Source organism: Talpa europaea (assembly GCF_964194135.1).
Source record: "Talpa europaea genome assembly, chromosome: 4".
NCBI lineage: Eukaryota > Metazoa > Chordata > Mammalia > Eulipotyphla > Talpidae > Talpa > Talpa europaea.
In genome coordinates, this window is record NC_140070.1 from 52,689,723 (window position 1) to 52,713,689 (window position 23,967).

At 42.2% G+C, this 23,967-nt stretch overlaps 1 protein-coding gene across 1 annotated transcript in view; it reads left to right on the forward strand.

Moving 5' to 3' along the window:
* Positions 1-17,117: 17,117 nt before the first annotated feature.
* Positions 17,118-23,967, forward strand: part of ATP1B3 (ATPase Na+/K+ transporting subunit beta 3) — a gene marked incomplete at both ends in the record, with an annotated part of 42,421 nt that continues 35,571 nt past the window's right edge. The window contains one exon of the mRNA XM_084232029.1: positions 17,118-17,226. Within this exon, the coding sequence (XP_084088155.1) occupies positions 17,118-17,226 (109 nt within the window). The remainder of the gene's footprint in view (positions 17,227-23,967) is intronic.

Genomic DNA, 23,967 nt, shown 5'->3' on the forward strand with positions numbered 1-23,967 from the left:
AAAATGTCATTTTTGGTTATGTAGGAAGTTCATCATATTCTTTAGAATGCATACTGACTTGACTGCATCAAGAGTTTTTTTTTTTTTAAGATTTTTTTTTTATTATTTATGCATACAAGAACTGGGGTATAGGCCAGGCGTGCCAGGGTTGGAAAAAGTGTGAGAGGATTCACCAGAGACAGACTGGGAAGCAGAACAGGCAAATCTACTGAAATACACTGCTGAGGGGAGCACCAGGCACAACAGGAGAGGTCTGCTGTACCATGTGGGTTATCTCCCTGCCTGGGGGTCGCACTCATGCCACATTGGCTGGCCATAGCTTAATAGCGCTGAGACTTTAACCCCTGCACCATCAGGGAGGCCCTGCATCAAGAGTTTAGAATAGTAACCCCAACCTGATTCCTGGCCTCTCACCTTTGTGCTCAAACAGCATGAGCTTCACCACCCCTCCACCTCTCCACCAACTAATGGTCCCTGGTCTCTATGAAGTTGCCCAGCCACAGAGTCCAGCCAGTCGGCAGCCCAGTCTACATCTCCCCAGATCTCGGTGTCCCTCTCTGCCAGCTTCCAGGGCTCTGGACAGGGGTCTGGCAGGCATGGGGAGCATCCAGGGCAAAAATGAGATCATGCAAGACCTGAACAACTGCCTGGCCTTTTATCCAGACAGGGTGAGGATCCTAGGGGCTAGTAATTGGAGTCTGGGGAGCAAAATCCTGAACACCTAGAGAAGAAGAGACTCCAGTTCAGAGATTGGAGACATTACTTCAAGACAATTGAGCAACAGAAGGCTCAGATCTTTGCAAATTCTATGGACAATGCCAGCACTGTTCCTCAGATTAGTAAGGCCCATCTTGCTGCTGATGACTTCAGAGTCAAGAAAGAGATGGAACATCCATATGCCAGTTTGTGGAGAGTGCCATCCATGAACTCTACAAGGTCACTGATGACACCAGTGTCACTCGACTGAGAGGGAAATAGAGATAGAGGTTCTCAAGAAGGAGCTACTCTTCATGAAGAAGAACCACAAAGAGGAAGTAAAGGCTTTAAGCCCAGATTGCCAACATTCAGTTGATTATGGAATTAGAGGTCCCCAAATCTCAGGTAATCAGCCAAGACTACGGCAAACATCAGGGGCCAGTATGATGAACTAGGTCAGAAGAACCTAGAAGAGATGGACAAGTACTGGTCCCAGAAGATTGAAGAAAACACTACAGGGATCACCACACAGAGCACTGAGTGTGTAACAACGAAATGACCCTCACAGAGCTGAAGTGATTGTCCAGACCTTGGAGAATGACCTTGGAGAAATTCACAAGAAATACAAGAATACAAGTCCCTGCTGAACATCAAGTTCAAGCTGGAGGCTGAGATGGCTACCTACTACCACCTGCTAGATGCTGGGGAAGACTCAGTCTTGGTGATGCTCTAGACATCAGCAACTCCATGCAAACCATCCAAAAGACCACTTTGCACAGGATGTGGATGGCAGAGTGCTGTCTGAGACCAGTGAAACCAAAGTTCTGAAGCATTGAAGCAGAAGAAGTGGGGCACCCTTTGGGGAGCAGGTCAATAAAAAGTTCAGAGGTCACTGCACATCAAAAGAGAGAGAGGGGGGCGGAGAAAGAGGGAGAGAGAGAGAGTTTAGGGCCTCCCTGGTAGCGCAAGGGGTTAAGATGCAGCACTATGAAGCTATCCGCAGCAACTACAGCATGGGTTCAATCCCCAGCCAGGTAGCTGACCCACATGGTGCAGCAGACCTCTCCTGACTCACCCGCTGCTCCCCTGAGGAGTGTATTTCAGTCGATCTGCCTGTTCTGCTCCCCACTCAGTCTCTGGTGAATCCTCTCACTGTCCCCCCCCCACACACACCTCTGGCTTACACCCCAGTTCTCGTATGCATAAATAAATAAATCTTAAAAAATAAAGAGTTTAGAACAACAAAGATTTATTTTTCATTAATGCAGCATTACCACCCCAGGTCAGCTGCCACTCTCCTTGTCATCCTCAGTCTGGAAGCAGGCTGCATGAACAGCATTTTCTAAGATGCTGCTGGTCTCCTTGCAGAAAGAGAAAAAAAAGGTGGTGGAACCACACTGTGACTCTTAAAATATAGGCTTCCTTTCCACTCCTATTTTGTTAACTAAAGTGAGTTGCACAGCCAAGTCTAGCGTCAATGGAGTAAGGAGGTACAATTCTCCCACCAGTGGGACAGTGTGATTATTTAGAAATCAGTGACAATGAGAACAAAGCATCTCAAACTCCGAGTCATAACAAAATTGTTTCTCAGGGAGTAAATTATGTTAAATCCAGATGTCAGAAAGAAAGGTTGAAAGTAAATGAACTTAACTTTCAACTCTAGAAACTAAAACAGAATAACAAACCAAAGAAAGTAGAAGGAAGGAATTAATAAAGATAGAATAGATAATGTGAAATAGAAAACCAAAACAATTGACTTAAATTCTGTTTTGACATCAAAACATAGGAAGCCTTTGGCGAGTAGGATCCAGAAAAGAAAACAAAAAAAGACATAATAGCATTAGAAGTGAAAACAGGATGCAGAGATTTTAAGTTTTTGTAATGCTATTTACAACTTTATCTCAATGTTTTAAAAATAAACACATACGATGCAGAATGATTTTATAGAAAAATAGAAAATTACCATATTGACTCAAGAAATAGAACGTCTGAACTATCAAGAATAGCATAAGAAAAGGGAGTCAAAGATCTTCCTTCTTTTTTTTTATTTATATATATTTTTTACATCTTTGTTCATTTTTAAACAATGCTTGCTTCACCCCCCCCCCTCAGGTGTAGTCCCCATAGAATTTCCTTCACAAATGCACCCATGCTCCTCCCTCCTCCTCCCCTGCAGGATGTCTCTGATTTATAATTGTCTGTCAAAGATCTTCCTTCTGAAAAGGAAACAAGTGCAAATGACACACTAGGTTGGATATTTACCAAGCATCAAGGAGGTAACTAAACCCCATATAATATGAAATGTCCCACAGCTCAGTGAAAGATGGGAAGCTTCTCTGCTAAATATACCATGTGGGGCCTCCCTGGTGGCACAAGGGGTTAAGTCTCAGCACTATCAAGCTATCACCAGCTACTGAGGCCTGAGTTTGATCCCCAGCCAGAGAGCAACCCACATGACGTGGCAGACCTCTCCTTTCAGGCCCGCTGCTCCCCTCAGCAGTGTATTTCCGTCAGTCTGCCTGTTCCGCTCCCCACTCTGTCTCTGGTGAATGTTCTCACCAACCTCCCCCACTAGCCCCGCACCTCTGGTCTACACTCCAGTTCTTGTATGCATAAATTAAAAAAAATAAATCTTTAAAAATAAATAAATGAATATACCATGTGACTACATTGTGACCAAGTTCTGGCCAATGAGCTGAAAGAAGAGGGAGTAGTGTATCTGCTTAGGGGAAAGGTTTTCTTCAATAAATAAAGAAGAATGTATGAGGAACTGGCTCATCCTGCTCTGCTACTGCAGCGACCTTGTGACCCTGCGGGCACACACATCTGCCCCATTGAAGATGAGATGGGCAGAATTTGGATGGAATGTGATGTTGCACTAAAACAACCCTACATCTGATGCAACCCTTCCTCAGAAAAAGGTATTCTTATTGTGTAAACCACTTTTCTTTGATTTTGATTTTTGTTGTTGGCAGTTGAGAGCGCTCTAACTAAAATACATGAATGCTATCAAATTTTTACAGAATAAACATCCTAGGTAATATCAATTATTTCAAAGCCCAGGAAAAGTTCCTTTTGCATTTCGCTTGTTGGTTTTGGATATTCCTGGTACTACAACTGGATGCTTTTCTATACCATCTCTGAGGGGAATTTTACTTTTTTCTTTCTTTTTTCCTTACTGAAGTAACATTGGTTTTAAACACTGCTTGTGATTTAGGGGAATAGATGTATGTTCCCGCAGATGTATGTTACCGCTTCACACCTACCATCCAAACACCCATAGTCCTTTACCCTAGACCATTGTTCCCCTCCTGTCTTTGCCCCCACAACCACCCTCCGTGGAATTTTTTCTTTCAAATCCTATACTGTAGTCAGTCATTTTGGTGATAAAATAGAGACCAAAAAACACTGTCTTTCAGAAAAAGATGCTCCAAACAAGTTCTCATTGTCAAAGTGACACATTTCCTTTTTCCTGCCAAGTTAACTTAGAGACAAAACAGAATGTAGTGGTTTTCTTCTTCCTGTTTGAAACAGCAAGATGATTATGGCAATTGTTATAACTATGATTCTTATTTCTTACGTTTTTGATCGCTCTTGAAAACTAACATGGGATTCTTGACCATATTCTTCAGCAGGTTCACATTTTATTTTTTTTTAAAGATTTATTTATTTATGCATACAAGAACTGGGGTACAGGCCAGAGGTGTGGGGGGTGAGAGGATCCACCAGAGACAGAGTGGGGAACAGAACAGACAGATTGACCAAAGTACACTGTTGAGGAGAGCAGCGGGTGAGCCAGGAGAGGTCTGCCGCGCCATGTGGGTAGCTCCCTGGCTGGCCGGGGATCAAACTCATGCTGCAGAGGCGGCGGATTGCTTCATAGTGCAGTGCTTAACCCCTTGTGCCACCAGGGAGGCCCCGGTTCACATTTTACTTAAATATTTGTACTGGTTGTTGTCCATATCACATTGATATTTAAGCTCCTCTTGCATATGCCCAAGTGAAAATATTAACACTCTTACTGTTAAATGAGGATTCCATGTCAAGGAGGGATGAACTATATCAGATGATTCAGGCATAGCAATTTAAATCACACAAATCTAGTTACTGGAGGAAATAGGGGACCATAACCTCACTGAGAAACTGGGAGGAACGCCAAAATACTAAAGACTCGGGAACAGGAGACAGCCAGGAACAAGAAGATGGGCAGGTAAGAGCAAAACCAACTCTTTCCTGAGTCAGTGAGTTTCTGGCCTGGATTCTGCAGGCCTCTTGCCCACAAGCACTGTCTAGAGTTGGACATAGTACTGGTGGGAGGTGGTCGTAGTTTAAGAGCCTAGCAGCAGCTCCAAGATGAGTTCATTATACCAGACAAATAAACTACTTGCTTAGAATCTCAATCAGGCTCAGAAAAACTGAATACCACTGCTAGAGCCATGGGTCAAAAAAGACCTCCTGGGTCTAAAAAGATCTGACTCCGGTGAAAAATTTGAAGGCATGTATGTAAACCCCCTTCCAACCACCAAGTTAACTCCAGAAATCAAACTACATTAACTTCAGAGGATTGACTTCTTCAAGAAGTCCAAAGTACCTAAAGAATATGCCCTAGCCCCTCTTTCAAAAGACTTGCAAGTAAGATACTTTGCTCTAACTTCCAAAGTAACCATTTGAGGATCAACTCTATTTGTAAATCTGGAAAACACAAAAGGAAGTTAATCTAGGCTGGTACTAGCCTGTTGGAGAGAATCCATGGCTAACGGCAACAGTGGATGTGTCAGTTCAGCCCTTGGGGGCTGTCCTACTGAAAATGAGCAGGGGACCAACATGGGTACAGAACTTGGACGAGCGTTTCTTCCTGATCAATCTGCATTTGCTTAGAAATAAACACCACCTTTTTCATGTACTGCTCTTTTCTTTTTCAATGACACCTAAGGGACTTTCACTAAAATATTTACTATAGACATGGAGAGTCACATCTTGGTAAGAATCAAAGGACACCTTTTTTCCAAGTGAGGTCACAAAGCCTGATTCTGTTTTTCTCTAATTTTCCAATGTGTCTCCCTTTTTCCATTTCTTCTCCCACATTCCAAATTTATTATATGCGTTGCTGCCCTCACGCAAGTTACTAGAACAAGTTCCAAAGTCTCCACTAGAGGATCAGAGTGTCCTACTGAATACCAAAACATTTCTTCCCCCTGGTAAAGCAGATAGATATAAATGAATCCTCAGGGTCCACAAATTTAAAGAGAGAGAGAGAGAAAGAATTGTCTTCATCCCAGGCGATGGTATAAATACCGAGGCCTCTGTTTTTTGCTAGATGATATTCTAGGTGTGTAGTAACTTCAGTTATTTCAGAATACTTTCTACAGGCACAAAGTATGGATGCAAACATTTCGGTTGTGTGGTCTTTTATTTTCTCATGCGTTTTTCCAAAGGCTGCTTTCTCAAAGGGAGCTTGGAAGAGGCCTGAATCCTCTATTATCTCTCTTGCTGCTTCCGCTCAGTCAGTGGGAATATCCAAAATATATGAACGCTTCCTGTCCCTTCCTATTTTATATAGCCCACATGCTAGAGAGATTAAGTTTTCTGATCTAACTTGAGCTGGGCCTTGGGTGGCACTTATGAACCATTAGATGCTATAACTGTTCCAGGGCAGGGTGAGGGGCATCCCAGAACCCCCAAACCTGCCTATTTTAAATAGGTTCTACCAGGGCCTCCCCTGGTGGTGCAAGGGGTTAGATGCAGCCTATGAAGCTATCTGCAGCCACTGCAGCACAAGTTCGATCCCTGGCCAGGGAGCTACCCACATGGCACAGTAGACCTCTCCTGACTTGCCTGCTGCTCCCCTCAGCAGTGTATTTCAGTCAATCCGCCTGTTCTGTTCCCCGCTCTATCTCTGTTAAATCCTCTAACCACCCCCCCACACACACCTCTGGCCTGTACTCCAGTTCTTGTATGCGTAAAATAAATAAATCTTTAAAAATAAATAAATAAATAGGTTCTGCCATCTGCCACATCAAGACAAAACAGACTCTAGTGCATAAGATGTTTAATGAAAAAAAACTTTAATACAATTAGCATGCAATACAGAAAAGGGGAAGAATGTTTCCAAAACAAGCACCCAAAGTTACCCATGCCCTCGTGAGAAAATGTCCAACCAAACAGGGTTGGCCCAAAGGAGGGCCACTGAGGTCCAAAAACCTGCCAAAAGTCTAAGGCACCTCCTGGTGGGGATCCATAAGAAAGGGACAGAAGTGGCCCAGCACATCTGGGACATAAGGAGCAAAACCAAAATCAAGATAAAAGCTGCCATTTTTAAACTTCCCACAGGTCTCTCACCCATGTCTGTTTCAACCAATCCAAGGCCAAGAAGCAAGTGCAGGTTCTTCACAGGCCTCTCTGCTCCATGTGCCTCCTCCAGGTCTTTTTCTTGCTCCCTATCTTTCTTCCTTCTCCCAATCTCCTCTTCAGCTTCTTCTCCCTGCTCAGCTCCACCCTTTCTTCGGTAGGGCAGGGAACCTGGAGCCTGGAACCTCCCCGTTGCCTTACCCTGTTACATAACTACCCCTTCCCTCAAATTAGGTAAGAAGTGATCTCCCCCAAAGAAAGAAAAGCTGTTTTCAAATGTCACAGTCAGATAATAATGTTGTAAATCTATGTTCAGAATTGGATCCTTTATCCACATTAGTGATCATCTAATCATCTAACCTAGGCCTGTGAATGGTCTTGGAGGCCTCTCTTAACCTCCCAAATTGTGACTGGTACACCAGGAAGATGTGTCCTGGGTCAAATCTTATCAAAGTTTGGGCCCTGGGTCAAATCTTATCAAAGTCAGTAACCTCTGGTCTTTAACTGTGTTCATCTATAAATTCTCCTTATTGTTTAAGTCCATTGAGTTTGCTTTCTGTTTCTTGCCACAGAAAGATCATTACCTAATATAAGCTTGTGTGATTTGCAGGAAGTTGAAACACAGTGTGTGCTTGATATGGAGATTTCCTAATTCCCAAACCAACATTTAGCTAAAAGACCATTTTCTGCATAATATCCCAGAAGGCAGAATTATCTATTTGTATACAATGCATTAGAGATAATGAATTTGTATAAAAGTAATTTCGCTGTGGGTATACAGTGAGGCAATTGCAACACAATAATTAGAATCAAGGAACTTGAATTCCCACGCCCCTGGAGACATTATCAAGTCTCTTAGGAAATAATGTGGAGATATTGCCTAAAGTGACATTTAAATTTTCCCTCATGTTCCTCTTAGTCAGATTGTGACAGATAGTTCCTGCTTAAAAAAACATAATCATTTCTCTGACACAGTTATCGTCTAGTAAAAGCAAAATATCAAACTCAAAGCAAAAGAGATTGTTTAAATAATATTAAGTTATTTATTAATACTATCAGATCCTGGCAACTAGAAAATTGGATTCAAGATTTGAATTGTTCTAGCCTTGCCCTAGGAGTCATCTGGCAAACACGCCAGAAGACCACAGCTTATTTGAATACAGGGAAATGAGCACTGATCACTCTTTGTGAGATGTCTTTGTTCAAATAAAGATGGAACATGAAAAGAAAGGACCTGCAATTCTTTAAGTTCACATTTTCTTATTCATAAGAGGATGCCCTGGACTTCAGGATATGGAAAGTATTTTGTTTACCATCATTATTCCTGACCTCTGAGGGGCAACACGTTTTTATTTATAGAACTTCTGGACAATCCTGATTTTCCAGGTTTATAAAAGTCCATTTTTAACTAGTTTTATTTTTACAGCACACTGATTTTTTTTTTTTTTTTGGGGGGGGGGATGGTAAGTTTCTGAGTGAGGAAAACAACACAATACAACAGAAAAAAGACCTTCCCAGGAGCTGACCACCCTGGCCCCACCATGTAGGCTGAACCTTGGGGTCTCTCAGTGTCTCAGTTTCCTCATCTGAACAGAGGGGCTTAATCCAGTTGATCTCCAAGGTCCTTTCCCTAAGAGAGAGATGAGTCTGTGAGGACTGTGTTTATCTTTCCATAATGTCAAGAACCATAATTTGAAGCTACATAGCCTCTGTAGCATTTAGTCTTTGATGATATTAGAAATAAATTGTCAGTTATAGAATGTCAATACTCATGAAAGATTCGTGATGAAGAAACCAATACCTCCAATTTGGCAGAGCATCTGTGTTTCATAAAATATAGAAACAGAAACAAAGGCCTTAAGACTAACTCTTACTGGGGCCTCCCCTGGTGGCACAGGCGGTTGAGTGCAGCACTGTGAAGTTGTCTGCAGCCTCTGCAGCGCCGATTCGATCCCAGCCAGCCGTGAGGGTCCCATATGGCGTGGCAGACCTCTCCTGTCGCGCCCACTGCTCCCTTCTTCAGTGTATTTCGTCAGTCTGCCTGTTCTGTTCCCAGCTCTGTCTCTGGTGAATCCTCTCACCCTCCCGTGCATCTGGCCTGTAACCCGGTTCTTGTATAAATAAATAAATAAGTCTTTAAAAAAAAAATGACTCACTCCTATCATTCAATTACAAACAAGTTTTGCTGTAAAACAATGATTAAGTATCAGGTATTATTTATAAGTCTGCTTTGCCCTTGTGTAAGGAAGCTGTTTCTGGCCCCTCTTTAGTTAGAGCTCCTCGTGAAAGAAGTAAATGGGAAAAAATGTAGTCTGTATTACTTCAGTATAGTATGAATCCAAGGGACCTGATGATTTAATAGATGCCTTCACATGACATCTTTTTAGTTTTAAATCTGAATTAAATTAGGAGGTTGCTTTGCAATAGACATTTCAAACAAAAATAAACCAAAACTCACTGGAGATTGAAGGTTTAGCCTTTTTTATGATTGCAAATAGTTCTGTGTTTTTAATTGTTCTCTGTGGGGTTTAAAAATACTTTTATAGTCAAATTAAGTAGAAAATTCAATTCTAAAAACAAAATGTATGCTGTCTAATGGACCATAATTGCAGTTTTGACTTCACTTTTTTAGTGAAAAGAGCATAAATTAAATAGACTCGCATGAAATTGTGCTCTTCTTAGGTCAAAATTTCATTTTGGTTTTATATAAAACCTTGTAAGTCATTATTTTTTAAATGTTAGTTCTTACCCTGTTACCAAAAACTTAAATCTTCCTTAAGGATGAAAAAGTTTGCAGTTAAAGAATGTGAGTTTCAGAGTTTGCAATGAAGGAACCATCTATATTAAAGTGCTTTTCTTACCATTTAACTTAAACTATCAAACTAGGACAAACTAGTGGTTAAAAAGAAAAACTCAACTGTACAAAAGTAAAAAAGGAAAAGTATACTTATCCTGTCCCAATTCTCCCTGGAAAAACATATATGAAAAGTCACTAAACTCCCTAGAGGCACTTTATTTTTTTTTTTTTTATAAAGGTCAATGGTTTAATGTCCATATATTATACACAATGCATATTGTAATTTACATATTTACATGCTATTTTTAAGTTACATGGTACTAATACATTTCTTACTAGGCATTAGAAATCTTAAAATGGGTCCTAGAGGCACTTTAAACCCTTTTTAGCTTTAGGTCATTTGATCACTGCAATGGTATGAATGTTTGAGTCCACCCCACCCCTACTTCCAAATCCATACGCTGAAATCCTAACCGCTGAGGTGATGGTATTAGGAGATGGGGCTTGGAGAAGAATAGGTCCAGAGGGTGGAGCCTTCAAGAATGGAATGAGCGCTCTTAGGAAAGAGGTTTGGAGGAGGTTCCCCTCTCAATTCTCTTCTGCGGTGCGAGGAGACAATTAGAAGTCTGCAGCCTGGAAGAGGTCTCTCACTCCACTGAACTGGCACCCTGATCTTGAACTTACAGCTTCCAGAACTGAGAAAAATAAATTTCTGCTGTTTTCGAGCCACCTGGTCTATGATACCGAGTATCATAGTATTTTGTTATAGCAGCCAGAACATACTACGACACTCTCTCCTTAGCTAGCAATAATGTGCTTATATACCTATTTTTTAAATCGCCAGCTTTTGCTGCCAAGGAAGCTATCAATGAGCAATTTATGTATTATGTCCCACTTCATCCTCCAATTCATATTTTGTTGGCATTAGTATGATGTCAGTATTTATAATATATGGTGTTATTTAGTATTTACTTTGTTTTTCTATAGGTTGTATATATAACTTGAAAGAAAATACTTACCCCCCATTTCGTATCTTTAAATTCTATAATTCCTCATGTTTCTACCTCCCTTTTGTGTAAGAAAAACAATATTTCTACATTTTCCTTCAACTTTCTTCCTTCCTTTCTTCCTTTGCTTTTCTTCTTCCTGTTTCCTTTACTTCCTTCCTTTCCTCCATAGACCTCTTAACGTCTGTCAACTCCACTGTTACTCTTACACTGTCAGAGTTCATAGCATTGATATTTTGTCTGTAAATGGCCATTGAATTGACTTATGTATTGAAAGTCAATGAACTGCAGCTCTGCCATTTTGATTATGTGAATAGTGTTCACTGTAGGATGAAATGCATCAGTTAGGAAAGGTACATCACCAGAAAGGATGCCACAAGCATCAAGGTCAAATGATTACATTCTGAAACACTCTATTTGTTGTCAAAAATAATACTATGTTTTGGAACACTTTTTTTTTTTTTTTTTTTTTTTGCTGTTCTTGTTTTCCATTTTCCTTCCTTACAACAGAAGCACATGCCTGTAGCATATAACTAAATCTATCCAGGATCTTAATCCCTCTCTGTGGTGTGCAATCTACTTTCCATTTGAAGTCATTTCTTTTCTTCAAAACCAGTTCTTCTTTTGGCCTGCTCTACAGCTGTTACTCCAATCTTCTCTTCCTTGCACTCCTGGGTTAGGACTTGTTTCTTGCGAGCCAGGTTTTTCTCATACTTGGGGTCCTTTTCTTTTCGCTGCTCCATCGTTTTTCTTTTCTTTTCAAATAAAATGGCATGCCATACTTAAATACTTGGTATAAAGGAATTACAGTCCCGGGTCTCCCTGGTGGCGCAAGGGGTTAAGATACAACCTATAAGGCTATCCGTAGCCACTGCAGCACAAGTTTGATCCCTGGCCAGGGAGCTTCCCACCTGGCACAGCAAAACTCTCCTGCCTCACCCACTGCTTCCCTCAGCAGTGTAATTTCAATCTGCCTGTTCTGTTCCCCACTCTGTCACTGGTGAATCCTCTCACCCCCCTAACTCTGGCCTGTACCCCAGCTCTTATATGCATAAATAAATCTTAAAAATAAATTTAAAAAATAAAGGAATTAAAGTCCCTATGACATACATAAAACCCTCTCTATCTGGCACAAATACATTCAAACATGCAATGTGAAGTATAATTTCCATTTTATTTCTCCCTGAGGAGTTCTTTGGTCTTTAAGGAATTTGCTTCTTCACATGGGCTTTGGAGGAAGGTATGGGGCAGCACCCATAGGTCCAAATCGGGGTGGAGGTGTTCAATCCATCCAAGCTTCAAGAGATTCTTAACCACCTTGCTGTAAATGGCACAACTCACTCAGTACTGTAGTTTCACATGCAGCTTGGGAAGCACATTGGCATCAAAGGTGCTCCCTTCGGATATATCCCTGACAGCTCTGGCCTCCACTATGTTTCAAATGATGAGCTTCTTGGTGGCCTTGTTCTGGGCACACACCAGGCACAGTTGGTGCAGCAAAGAGGCTGCACATGACTGCCGCCCTTTCCTAAATGACCATTGTTTCCTCTTTTCTCGGTCCTCTTGGAAGCAAGAACCCAAGAATTAGTGATCCATCCTTAATTGATATTTCCAGAAAAACTTTGTGAAAGGTGGACTTTCTGAGACCTCACAGGTCTGAACACGTCTTTGTCTGGGTAGTAGCTTGGTGGGCATAGTATTCTGAGCCTCAGAACTCTGAGGGCAGAGCTCCACTATCCACTGGCACTGACTGTTAAAAGCAGGTGCCAATCGGATTTTTGTTCAGTTGTAGATAACCTGTTTCTTTGGTCTCTGGAAGCTTTCAGAATCTTCTTTTTTCTTTTTAAAGATATTTATTTATGTATAGAAGAACTGGGGTACAGGCCAGAGGTACAGGGGTTGGGGGGGGGTGAGAGGATTCACCAGAGACAGAGCAGGGAACAGGCAGACTGACTGAAATACGCTGCTGAGGGGAGCAGCAGGCAAGACAGAAGAAGGTCTGCTGTGCCATGTGGGTAGCTCCCTGGCTGGCCAGGGGATTGAATTCTTGAGCAGAGGCTGTGGATAGCTTCACAGTGCTGTGCTTAACCCCTTGCACCACCTGGGAGGCCCCAGATCTTCTCTTGGTATTTTATATGCTATATAAGCCCAAGGTTATGGTCAAGTATGGGGGTTTTTTTATTTAGTATGTTTTGTACTCAGTAAGCACTTTCAGTCTAAAGACTCCCATTTTACTTTAATTCTAGGAAATTTTCCTCTATTATTTCTCCATTAATTTCTCCTCTGCATTGTCTGTCTCCTATTAACTGTCAGTTAAATATCCCTTCCGGATTCATCCTATATCATCTTTGAACATTTAAAAATATTTCTTTTCCATTGCCTTTTTGCTTCACACTTTGGGAGATTCCAGTGACATTTTCTTTCAGTCCTAGTGCCGATTTTTTTTTTAAAGAATTATATTTTTCATTTCAATAATAACATTTGTCTGATCCTAATACACACACAAACACGTGTCAACTTGTTTTATGGGTACAATAGCTTCTCAAATTTTCCTAGGGACACAAATTAGAACACACACAGAATAAATTATTTTATATTCCTGGAATGATCTGTTTCCTATGAGGGAGGTCAGCTTAAAAAAATAGATTTTCTAAAAAATATTAAATATATATCTTCTTTTGGTTATTTTTCAACTAAATAAAACAAAAATAAATGTCAGGAAAATTGTCTATCCTTTTCCCATAGTAGAATCATGGTTTCTAAACATTCTATTACAGAAAGTTTCAGGGATACAAAAAGTAAACAAAGTATAATGAACTCCATGTACCCTTTACCCAGCTTCAATAAATATCAGCATTCTGCCATTCATTTTTCACTGACACCTCCACCTACTCCTGTAAAATTTTGTAATTACATCATTAACTAACCTTTCATAGTGAGTTGGTCATTTGAATTTATTTTTCACTTAGTAAGCTATCCTGTTAGATCATATCATATACTTTTTCATAAAACAACTAATAGTGGATAGCAGTATTAAATATTATAACAACACAAAAACCCAACCATTTACAATGCCCATGCTTTACACACACTGGTTCGTTTAAGATGATCAATAATGCAAGCAACTGCTTTTTAATCTGCAAAAGATGTAGAGATGCTTTTTGTTGAAGGATTAGAAAAGGCATTCAATATTAAACCAATGCGTGGAGAAGGACATTTTCTGTAAAGCAGAGCATGTTTTCACAACAATGTTTGTCAGATGCAATAAAATGCCAATACAAATACAGCTCCTGCTTGTTGGGAAGGACTAATGCTAAGGAAATTTTACTATCTGTTCTCTGAGAACAAATGGCCTTTCAGCGACTCAGTGCCAAAGCTCTATCAGTTACAACACCAAGTTATAAATAAGATGCTGCTCTAAAAACAGAAATTCTTTTGTCTTTACGCATGATTCTAAAATTTGGAAATAAACAAAAAGTTTAGCAAAATAGAAAGTAGAAAATAGATTGATTATTGGAGAGTATACTCAACCAGCAGCCCACAACTGTTTCTCTCATTCTGCCTCATTGAACTTTGTGAAGTTCCCCCACCTTTCACTGTGGTGTTGGTACTGGCTGATGGAGATGGTGGACACTTGTATCTACGTGCTGTTTGATAGCTTTTTGACCATTGGCAAATTAATTTCTTTAAACCTTAGTTTATTTACAAAATTAGAAAAACAATATCTCCTTTTTAGGGTATGTATGAAGATTAAAAAATAAATGACATTGAGCAAGTAGTACAGGTTCTACAACTCCAGTATGTATAAACAATCTTTGTTGTTTTTTCAGGATTCAAAGGTATCTCCTGTCAGGCAGGTAGCAAGATACAGCTAGTATCCTGGGTTTAACTTTGAATTTCTGATCAACAAGAATCATTTTTTAATCTAAGTATGTCTCAAGTATTATATGGAATATACTTGAGTATCTATTGTCTATATGAAATTCAAATTTAAGTGCATATCTGTATTTCAACTGGCAAAATAACTTTTAAAAGTGAACTGAGCTTTGGCAAAGTAAAATAAACCTGCAGAGGAAACATTGTGACTAAATTTGATAATTTATCTTGGTGGACTGATATCCCCCCAAACACTCAGTATTCTCTCTTCCAGGTGATGCTCAAGTTATCGCATCTCAGAGAAGCAGGTAATTCCTATGAAGTAGGATGTCAAAGATTCCCCAAACTGAAGTCTATTGGATCTACACTTGATCCTAGCCAAAAGGCTGAGAAGTGATGAGGTCTATTGGATCTAGTTATTATTTTAAACTAGGTGTAGGTTTTGAAGTTACTTACTGAATTATGTTTGTATTTAAGTTTCTTATTTGGAAAACTACAAAGCACTATATAGGAAAGCAGCAAATATGACCACTGGAAAATACAAATTGTAAATCTCTGACAGCATTCAATTTATTTGAAACATTATCTCACGATGTTCTTGTTTACCATGGTTTCTTGGGTGTGCCAGGTATTTATTTCTCAGTATTTGTAATTAGTGTGCGCGCACACACGAAAGCAAAAGGGTTCATATCTTCTTCTTACTCAAACTGATGAAACTGGTGAAGCTGTCTGCTTCAACCGTACTTTCACTCTCCTCTAATTTGTAGTTTTATTTTTAATGAGAAAAATTAGTTAACTACTTCCATTCCTCAGTTCTGCTTCAGCCTTGTTCATAAACTAAAAAAAATACATTCGACTGTTCGCATGGCTTTCATGCCAAATTTTACAAAACACTTCTACAGATAATTCGATGTCAGTGTCCTCAAGAGTAACAGGCTTTCTGTTGTCATTCCCAAAGTTATAGTTATAAATTTACCTTCCTTAAATACAGGGAGAAGGCCACTTGAGAGCGATAACTTCTCCTATCTCTTTTCCAATCGTGAAAGACATAATTCATAATTCATAATTCCTTGCTTTGATAAGTGAGCAAATGAGAAATGTTACAATTGCAGTATCTACGTACTCCTTTAAAAGCATTTGCAGGTTGTGTTTAGACTTTCAGATGGATTACAATTCACCAGTCCGAGTAGTAATGTGTGTGCTACATCTCTTCATTCATGATTTTATTTGCTAATAAAATAGAGGCACTGTTCCATTGCTATTTTTTTCTAAAAACAACGCACTTTCCGCCCCAGCTCGAATCCACTGAAGCCTTTCCAACTTGCTCGGCCGTCGCAGGCGCGCTGAACTCTTCAGCTCCATCCTGTGGAGGAAAAGGCGGACGACACCCTCAGCTCCCACAGAGGGGCGAGTCCAACGCCGCGGAAAAGATGAGAAGCCGGGCGCGCCAGGCGGGCCGCAGCCTTAGACGAAAAACTGATTTCCTGGAGCTGAAGAGCCTAAGGGTGGAGAAAAAGCAGAAGGTCTTTTAGTTGGCAGGAAAGCGTGTGTGTCGATTCCATGGGCAAATTCAACCCAACCTGGCGAAAATGATACTCCGTGTACTTACACGGGCAGCACCGGCACACTCAGAGTGACACTCCCGTCGCCCCGAGGTTCCCCGTGAAATCCGTTACCCGAGCGGCGCGAGCACCCTGAGGCGCGGCGCCCGCCTCGCACCTGCCCCGCGCGCCCCCGCGGCCGCGCGCTTTTCAGTCACGTCACAGAGCCCGCGGGAGAACGGGGGGGGGGCGGCCGGGGGGGGGCGTCACGTCCCCTCCTCCGGGAAGGCGCCCCGGCCCCGCCGCCGCGCTTCTGGCCGCCCGGGTACCGCGCCGCCGCGGGCGAGGAGCCGAGGAGACGCCGGGCCGGGCCGGCCCCGTGTCTTCCTCCGCGGAGCCTGCGGCTCGGGGCGCCCGCCTTTCGCCCGTTCTTGTAAACTGGCTTCTTACTCAGCCCTCGTGATGGCAAACACGCCCTGTGCGGGCCCGGCGCCCGCCCCGCGGCACTTGCAGCCCGAGCGTGGCCCGCGGGCGGGGCCGGGGCGGGGCGTCCTCCGGGCAGGGGCCGCGCCGGGCGGCCGGCAGGAGGCGGTAACGGCGGCGGCGGCGCGGGCGCAGCGGCGCGGGGATTGGCTGCGGCGGGCGGAGACGTCAGGCTCCCGCGGCCAGAGCGGCCGCCCGGCCCGGCGCGGCGCAGTCGGCTGGAGTGAGCTTCGCGGCGAGGAGTCGCCCGCCGTCCTCCCGCCTCCCGCCGCTGCCGCCGAGCCCCGCCGCTAGAGCCGGGACGCGCCTCCGCGCTCCGCGCCGCCTCCACCCCCGCGGCCGCCGCTCCGCCGGCCGTCGACGCCCACCATGACGAAGAAAGAGAAGAAGTCCTTCAGCCAGAGCCTGGCCGAGTGGAAGCTCTTCATCTACAACCCGACCACCCGCGAGTTCCTGGGGCGCACCGCCAAGAGCTGGGGTGAGCGGACGGCCGTTGGGCCCGGAACCCGCCGCGAGCCTCGGGGCGCCGGGCGGGTTCGGACGGGAAAGGAGGAGCGGAGGCGACTCCCCGCGCGGGGGCCTCGGCGCCAGCCCAGCCTCCGGCGCCCTTCGCGGGTCGCGCCCGGGCCGGCGACGGCGGAGCCCGGCCCCATTCATTGACCGCCGGCGGCCCTCGGCTCGCTCTCGCGGCGGCGGGGCCGGCGGGCGGTCCCGGGCCGGCTCCTTCCTCCCGGCCCCGAGCGGGGCGCACGTGCTGCCCGGGCCTGCCGCCCCGAGCGGCGCCGGAAGCCGGGGACCCCCGCCCGGAGCCGAGCCGGGGGCGTGCGGGGGCCCGGCGCTCGGGCCTCCTTTTGTACGGGGCGCGCCGACCGGTGGAGGCCCCGGCGGAGCGCGGGGCGGTTCGGGGAAGCCAGCCCCGGCCCCACGCCTGGGGAGAGGAAATTTCCACTCCCGCCGCTATCTTGTGACTCGTCCCCGCCGCCTCCCGGACCGGTCGGAGGAGTGAGGGCGAGTGTCGAGCGTGTGGGTGCGCGGGTGCGCGCGGGGAGCGGGTCACACAGGAGCACACGCGAGTATGCTCGTGAATTTGGGCAGTGGAAAGACCTTTTAAAAGGCTGATTCATCTCTAATTCCTTTTTAATGACCAAGATTTTCTTACTTCCAAATTCACTCCTTTGGGGAGCGTAAATCCTGCCTGGACAGCAAGCAGTTCGTGTGTCTTTCCAGAACATGTGATGGTTGTATATGTTAGCAGTTTTTCTCTGCAGAGTTCTTTGTTTTTAAAGAAATGTCTAAACCATCCATCAGTGTCGTGCTGCTGTAGGGTGTCTTTTTTTTTCTTCTTCTTCTTCTTCCCGAGAAGTTAATGTCGTAATAAAGACTTGTGCTCTTGCTTGTTTTCATACTTAAGCAAACTCATTTTACTCTTCTCTGCCCTTTGAAAAATATTTTGTTAGTGAGTCTCAGCAGACCTTTTTTCCTGAATGCATACATTTCTAGAAGAAGTGTATTCTAGAGAGCTACTTGGGCATGACATGTTGAGGAGAAGCAGGAATCGAGTAAATTAGCTATAACTCAGAAAACTTGCTGCTGACTGAAATCAGCTCCTCCAGACTGGAAAGGCTTCTTTAATTGCTATCACAAGCTAAAAGGGGCCTTGGAGGTTTTTTAGCCCAACCCCCACACTAAAGATAAGAAAAATGAGACCCAAAGAGGTTGTGATTTTCGCTGTTTGGAAAATTACATACTCCTTAGAGCCAAGAAAAGGACACTTTTCTCCTTTAACCCTAGTGCAGCAGTTGTATTCTTCCACAGATGCCATGCCTAACTTGCATGGTAATTAAATTTTTATTGAAATAACTGTCTTTGGGGGAAGCCCCCCAATAGTGTGGTAAGGAAATCTTGCATCCGGAGTTAAAAGGAAGGAAATGGTGAATGATCATTGGGTTTTAGAATGTACTAACTTTGCTGAAATCTTTAAGTGGTAGAGAGGGATTTTTTTGTTACTTTTTCCTTCCATTCTTCCGAGGTGCTTTCTCCTTTCCAATATTCACCTTTCTTATTGCAGGCGATGTCTCTTCTCTAAACTTTGTATTATATGATGGAGGGGTAGAGATTTTATTTGGTATACACATTTAAATAACTTGTGCGTAAGTTTTCAAAATATAGGGCATTTATATGAAGATAGTACAAGTGAAGTTGGGTTTAGTTTTAGGATTAAGATAATATCCTTTTTCAAAAATAAAAGTAAATATTAACAAATAGTGAATTTCTGTTTACTATATGAATGATAATAAGAAACCCATGCACAATGCCTTAAGTCCCTGAAAATTATTAATGATCTTATGCAAATGTAAAGGCATCCCTCCAAGAATATGCTGTGTGGGGGAATGATTAAGTGGAAACTGAAATTCATACTTAAAAACTCTGGGTATCCGAGAGCATGAGGGTCTACTGAAGAATTCTCAGAAAGGCAATGTGTGGACTGTTTGATTTTATCACCCTGGAGATACTCACTATTAACATTCCAGTGTATATCTTTGGGGGCAGACTTAAGAATGTGTACAACTTTTATGGTGTGATCTCTTTGAATGTAATACAGATGAATTTAATGGAATATTGAATTTGGTAAAATTGCGGAGTCTGTTAGTATGTAGAGAAAGGACTTTCTACCCCAAAGATTTTGTAAAGACATTTGTTTAAGATGTTTTCTGTTTCGTTTTGTTTTTTCATTCAAGTCTTTAGTTCATTTGCCCCATTCAGTGTGGCGGTTCCTTACCAAGTACAGTAGACATAGTAATACCACATATTAAAAAAAACAATTTTGTAGTTGATATTTGGGATAGAGTAAAAAATATTGCATGTTATATCACATTCCTATTTGAAACCTTTTCTGAATAGCTAATTGTATATTTGACTAATATCTTAAACTTGGTGGAACAATTTCAGAATGCTTACATTCATATATAATCACTTCGTTTGATTTTCACAACCTTCTAAAGCACACTAGCAATGGAAGCATACCTAGAATGCTTCTCAAACAATAAGGACACATTGGGAATAAGTAGTGTCATTTATGAAAACACAGGAGAAAGAAGACTTAGCACCCTGTGGCTGCAAATATTAAACTAAATGCATTAAATACAGTTAAAGTGAAAATACTGAACTAGATTATAGAGGCCGTTTGGTGTTATTTCAACTCTAAGTAGTGGGGTCTTGTGTTTCAGTTGCGATTTTTAAAAATAATGAATAGTAAAAATATCAAAGTTTTTAATATTGAGTTTTTTCTAAGGAAAGACATTTCATGAAACCTCTATTATTCGTGTGTATATGTGTATACATGGATATACAGATATCCTAATGTAAAATGTATTTCTTAACTATGGTTCACAGCACGCCCCCCCCCCCAAAAAAAAAAAAAACCCTTGAAAGTCACTAATTTAGCCCAGTGTTTCACTTCATAGGTGAGAGCATGGAACCCTCTGTTGTGATTATCAAAATTCACTCACTTAGTGATAGAATCCTTGAGCCTTTAGACTCTCTCCAAGGTCTCATTGGAATTCATTATCTTGGAGTTATCTGTCAAATGCTTTTTAAATGAAACTAGTTGCTGATTTGCAAGCATCGACAGGTTTCTGAACCAGCACCATTAATACCTAACATTTCGTTCATGTTCCTTTTCTTCTAGCCTATGAAATGCATTTTCTTAGTCTCCTACTGGTGTTCTGCATCATACCTCAGTAAATACACTGCTTTGCAGCTCAGACTCCATCCTTGGGTGTCTGGCTGTAGAGGAGGAGGCAGGTGTATTTATTCTCCCAGTATCACATGATTTTGTAAGGGGCTTTTCTTTGTCCTGTGGAATGTGACATATTAAAAAAAACTTTACACAGGGCCTCCCTGGTGGCGCAGGCAGTTGAGCGCCGCACTGTGAGGCTGTCCGCAGCCTCTGCATCGCGGGTTCAATCCTGGCCAGCTGACCGGCAAGAATCTCACATGGTGAAGCAGATCTTGCCTGTCTCGCCCACTGCTCCCCTCAGCGGTGTATTTAGGTTCTTGTATACAAATAAATAAATCTTTAAAAAAAAAAAAACTTCACACAAATGTGCACCTTTGGGAAAATAACAGAACTTGCCTGGCCCTTTGTGCCATCTGTAAATAAAGGTCTGGTGGGGTGGTCGTGCCATCACACAGCAGGAGACCATTTCCTGAACTGATGGTAGTGGAAGGAGGACAGACAGGGGTAAGATTATGTTGTATTTCAGATACCACTGTAATTATGGTAGCTTGTGCTTTACTATTGTTAAAGAACACCCTTCTCCCACCCCCAAAATAATTTGATTCCTTTCAAATTGATTTTTGACTTTATAGAACTAAATTACATGTATTTAGAAGTTTAAAATTCCTGTCTTTATTAACTTTTCCATGATTTTGCACTTTTCATTAAGGACTGATTGTAATGGAAAAACAACTTTGAAAGATAAAAGTATTTTTTTTTAAAGATTTATTTATTTGTTTGTTTGTTTGTTTATACAAGAACCTGGGTATAGGCCAGATGTGCGGGAGGGTGAGAGGATTCACCAGAGACAGAGCAGGGAACAGAACAGGCAGACTGAAGAAATACACTGCTGAGGGGAGCAGCGGGCGTGACAGGAGAGGTCTGCCTCGCCAAGATAAAAGTATTTTTTAATTAATGCGCTTATTACATTGATTTTTGACATAAATTGCCTGTAGTCTTTAACTGCTCACTGTTAATATTTGATAGTCTTTTTCCTGAGTGTAAAGAAAATGTTTTTAATGTATAAGCAAAATGTTAAAGCATACAGTTAGATACCAGATTTATCACTTAACGTTTAAGGAGAATGTTTCTTATTCCTCTGCCACCTTCTTAGAAGTTGATATATTGGGGGTGTTTGTGGCCATCTACCTCACCTCTGGGAACTGTCCATGCTTCCTGTAAGAATTTATTCTGGTGGCTTCCGTTACTGTCTCTGTTGGGGCTTCCAAATCTATCACTCGTCCACGTTGCCTTTATATATTTATTTTTTTTAAACCAACTGTATAAATCTTCAGTTGGGTGTTTCATAGGCACTTGGAAATCTCCATTGTCCTCAGGAGCTCCTTAGCATAATGTAGCTACTCTTTATAATCTCACTGGTTTATTTCCCTCCTATCATCTGCTCTACCAAGCCACAGTTTTCTCCTACCCCCTTTGTCCCTATTTCCTCACGTATAAACCTCTTTCTTTACCTTGCTGTGTCTACTCACTTGTCAACTAAGCTTGCTTGATAGCTAGTAAACATCTTTGAACCATTTCTTTGTCTTAGGCTGGAGTGATTAAATGCTCCTATGTATCCCATAATACCTTCTGTTCTTAAAGCATTTATGATTTTATACAGTGTTGTTGCTGCCCATTTACTACACTATAAACTTGTTTGTGTCTTACTCATCTCTGATTCCCTAACACCTAACCTGTTGCCTGGCAATAAGTAGGAATGAAATAAAAGTCATTTGAATGAATGAGCAGTATTATGAACTGTTCCCATGCAGTTAGTCTTCTGCAACTTTGTTTTTAATGTCCTTCATGGCATTGGTGTGTCAGTATAAAAGTACCCCCAATGCTTGGGCATTTACCCCCTCCCCATTTTTTTGTGGTTGCAGCACTGATGGGTTTTCATAGAAGTTCAATCTTCAGCTGCAGCTTCGACTTTTCTCATTGGAGACTCATCTGAGTTTGTGAGACTCAACTGAGTTTGTGACACACCTGGTTTATGCGTCTGGTTGGGATAACCAGGGTTATCATCCAGGTCTCCCACTTAATGCTATGTTGCACATTGCAGCTTTTTGGCTTTTTACACTGTTCTCATAGGAACCTTGTAAGGATTTTATCTCTTTTTAAACTTAGCTGCTCTCATATTTGATAGGTTATTGCTAACATTATTGAAAAGAATTCTCTAAATGGCCTCCCACACCTCTTTAAACTTTGTGACTCAGTCAGTGGCTCACGGGAAGGTATAACTTTGGAGCTCATCTTCACTTGAGGCACGGGGTACTTTTCTTTTGGTGTTTTCAAGCCCATTAAAAAAAAAAAAAGTGGCCCTTTATATATCCTTACCCCAGCACCCACTTTTAACCGTTCCTTTCTTTTTTCATTTGTCTGCTCTTCCTTCTTGTTTCCTAAATGCATAGTCTAGGTATTGTCTTTGGCCTTATTTTCGACCTTTTCAGGCAATCTCATAAAACAATTGCAAAAGTTACAAATTTTACTTCTTGTTTAACGTCTGTCTTAAATTTCATTTGTTTCCCATAAACTGGATAACACAAGGATTAGGTGTTTTAACTATATACCTCCAATCCTTAATCTCTACTGAAGTTCGGAGTTGCTGCTATATTTGCACCTTTTAAAAGCAGCATCTGTATTTTTTTTCTGGGCCTCCCTGGTGGTGCAAGGGGTTAAGTGTCAGCACTATGAAGCTATCCTCAGCCACTACAGCACAAGTTCAATCCCCAGCCAGGGAGGTGACCCACAGACCTCTCCTGTCTTGCCTGCTGTTCTCCTCAGCAGTGTATTTTAGTCAGTCTGCCTGTTCTGTTCCCTGCTCTGTGTCTGGTGAATCCAGTCACACACACACACACACACACACACACACACTCCCCCCCCCCCCCGCATCTCTGGCCTGCACCCCAGATGTTGTATGCATAAATAAAATCTTTTTTTAAAAAAAAATTTTTTTTTTCATCTTGGCTCTAAGCAACTGGCCCAGTAGTGCCAGATCTTCTACTACAGCATCTCTTGAATCTTCTTGTGACCCACACATTCACAACCACTACCACAGTTAATTCAGGAATTAATTTTCTGTGACCTGTAGACACCCCCTCCCCCTCTAGCTTATAGAAACACATTCAGGGGGAGTGTGCTCATTTTTCCTTGCTTCATAACACTAACTACCCATTTCGAATGTCATATCACTTAACACTCCTACCCGTTCTATCCCTAGCATCTAGTAGTGCCTTTTCTTCTAAATTCTGATTTTAAAACATCAGATGAAGAGCTTTTGTAACTTTTTCAAAGTTGTTTCAAGTTTAAATAGACCATAAGACTTTCCAGCTTTGCTGCTTTGAGTGATGATGACTTTGGGAAAGGAAGACTTTTTACTCCTAATTGATTCCCAGGAAGATCCAAAGAATCACTTGAATCACTGTGACCTAAACCAGTATA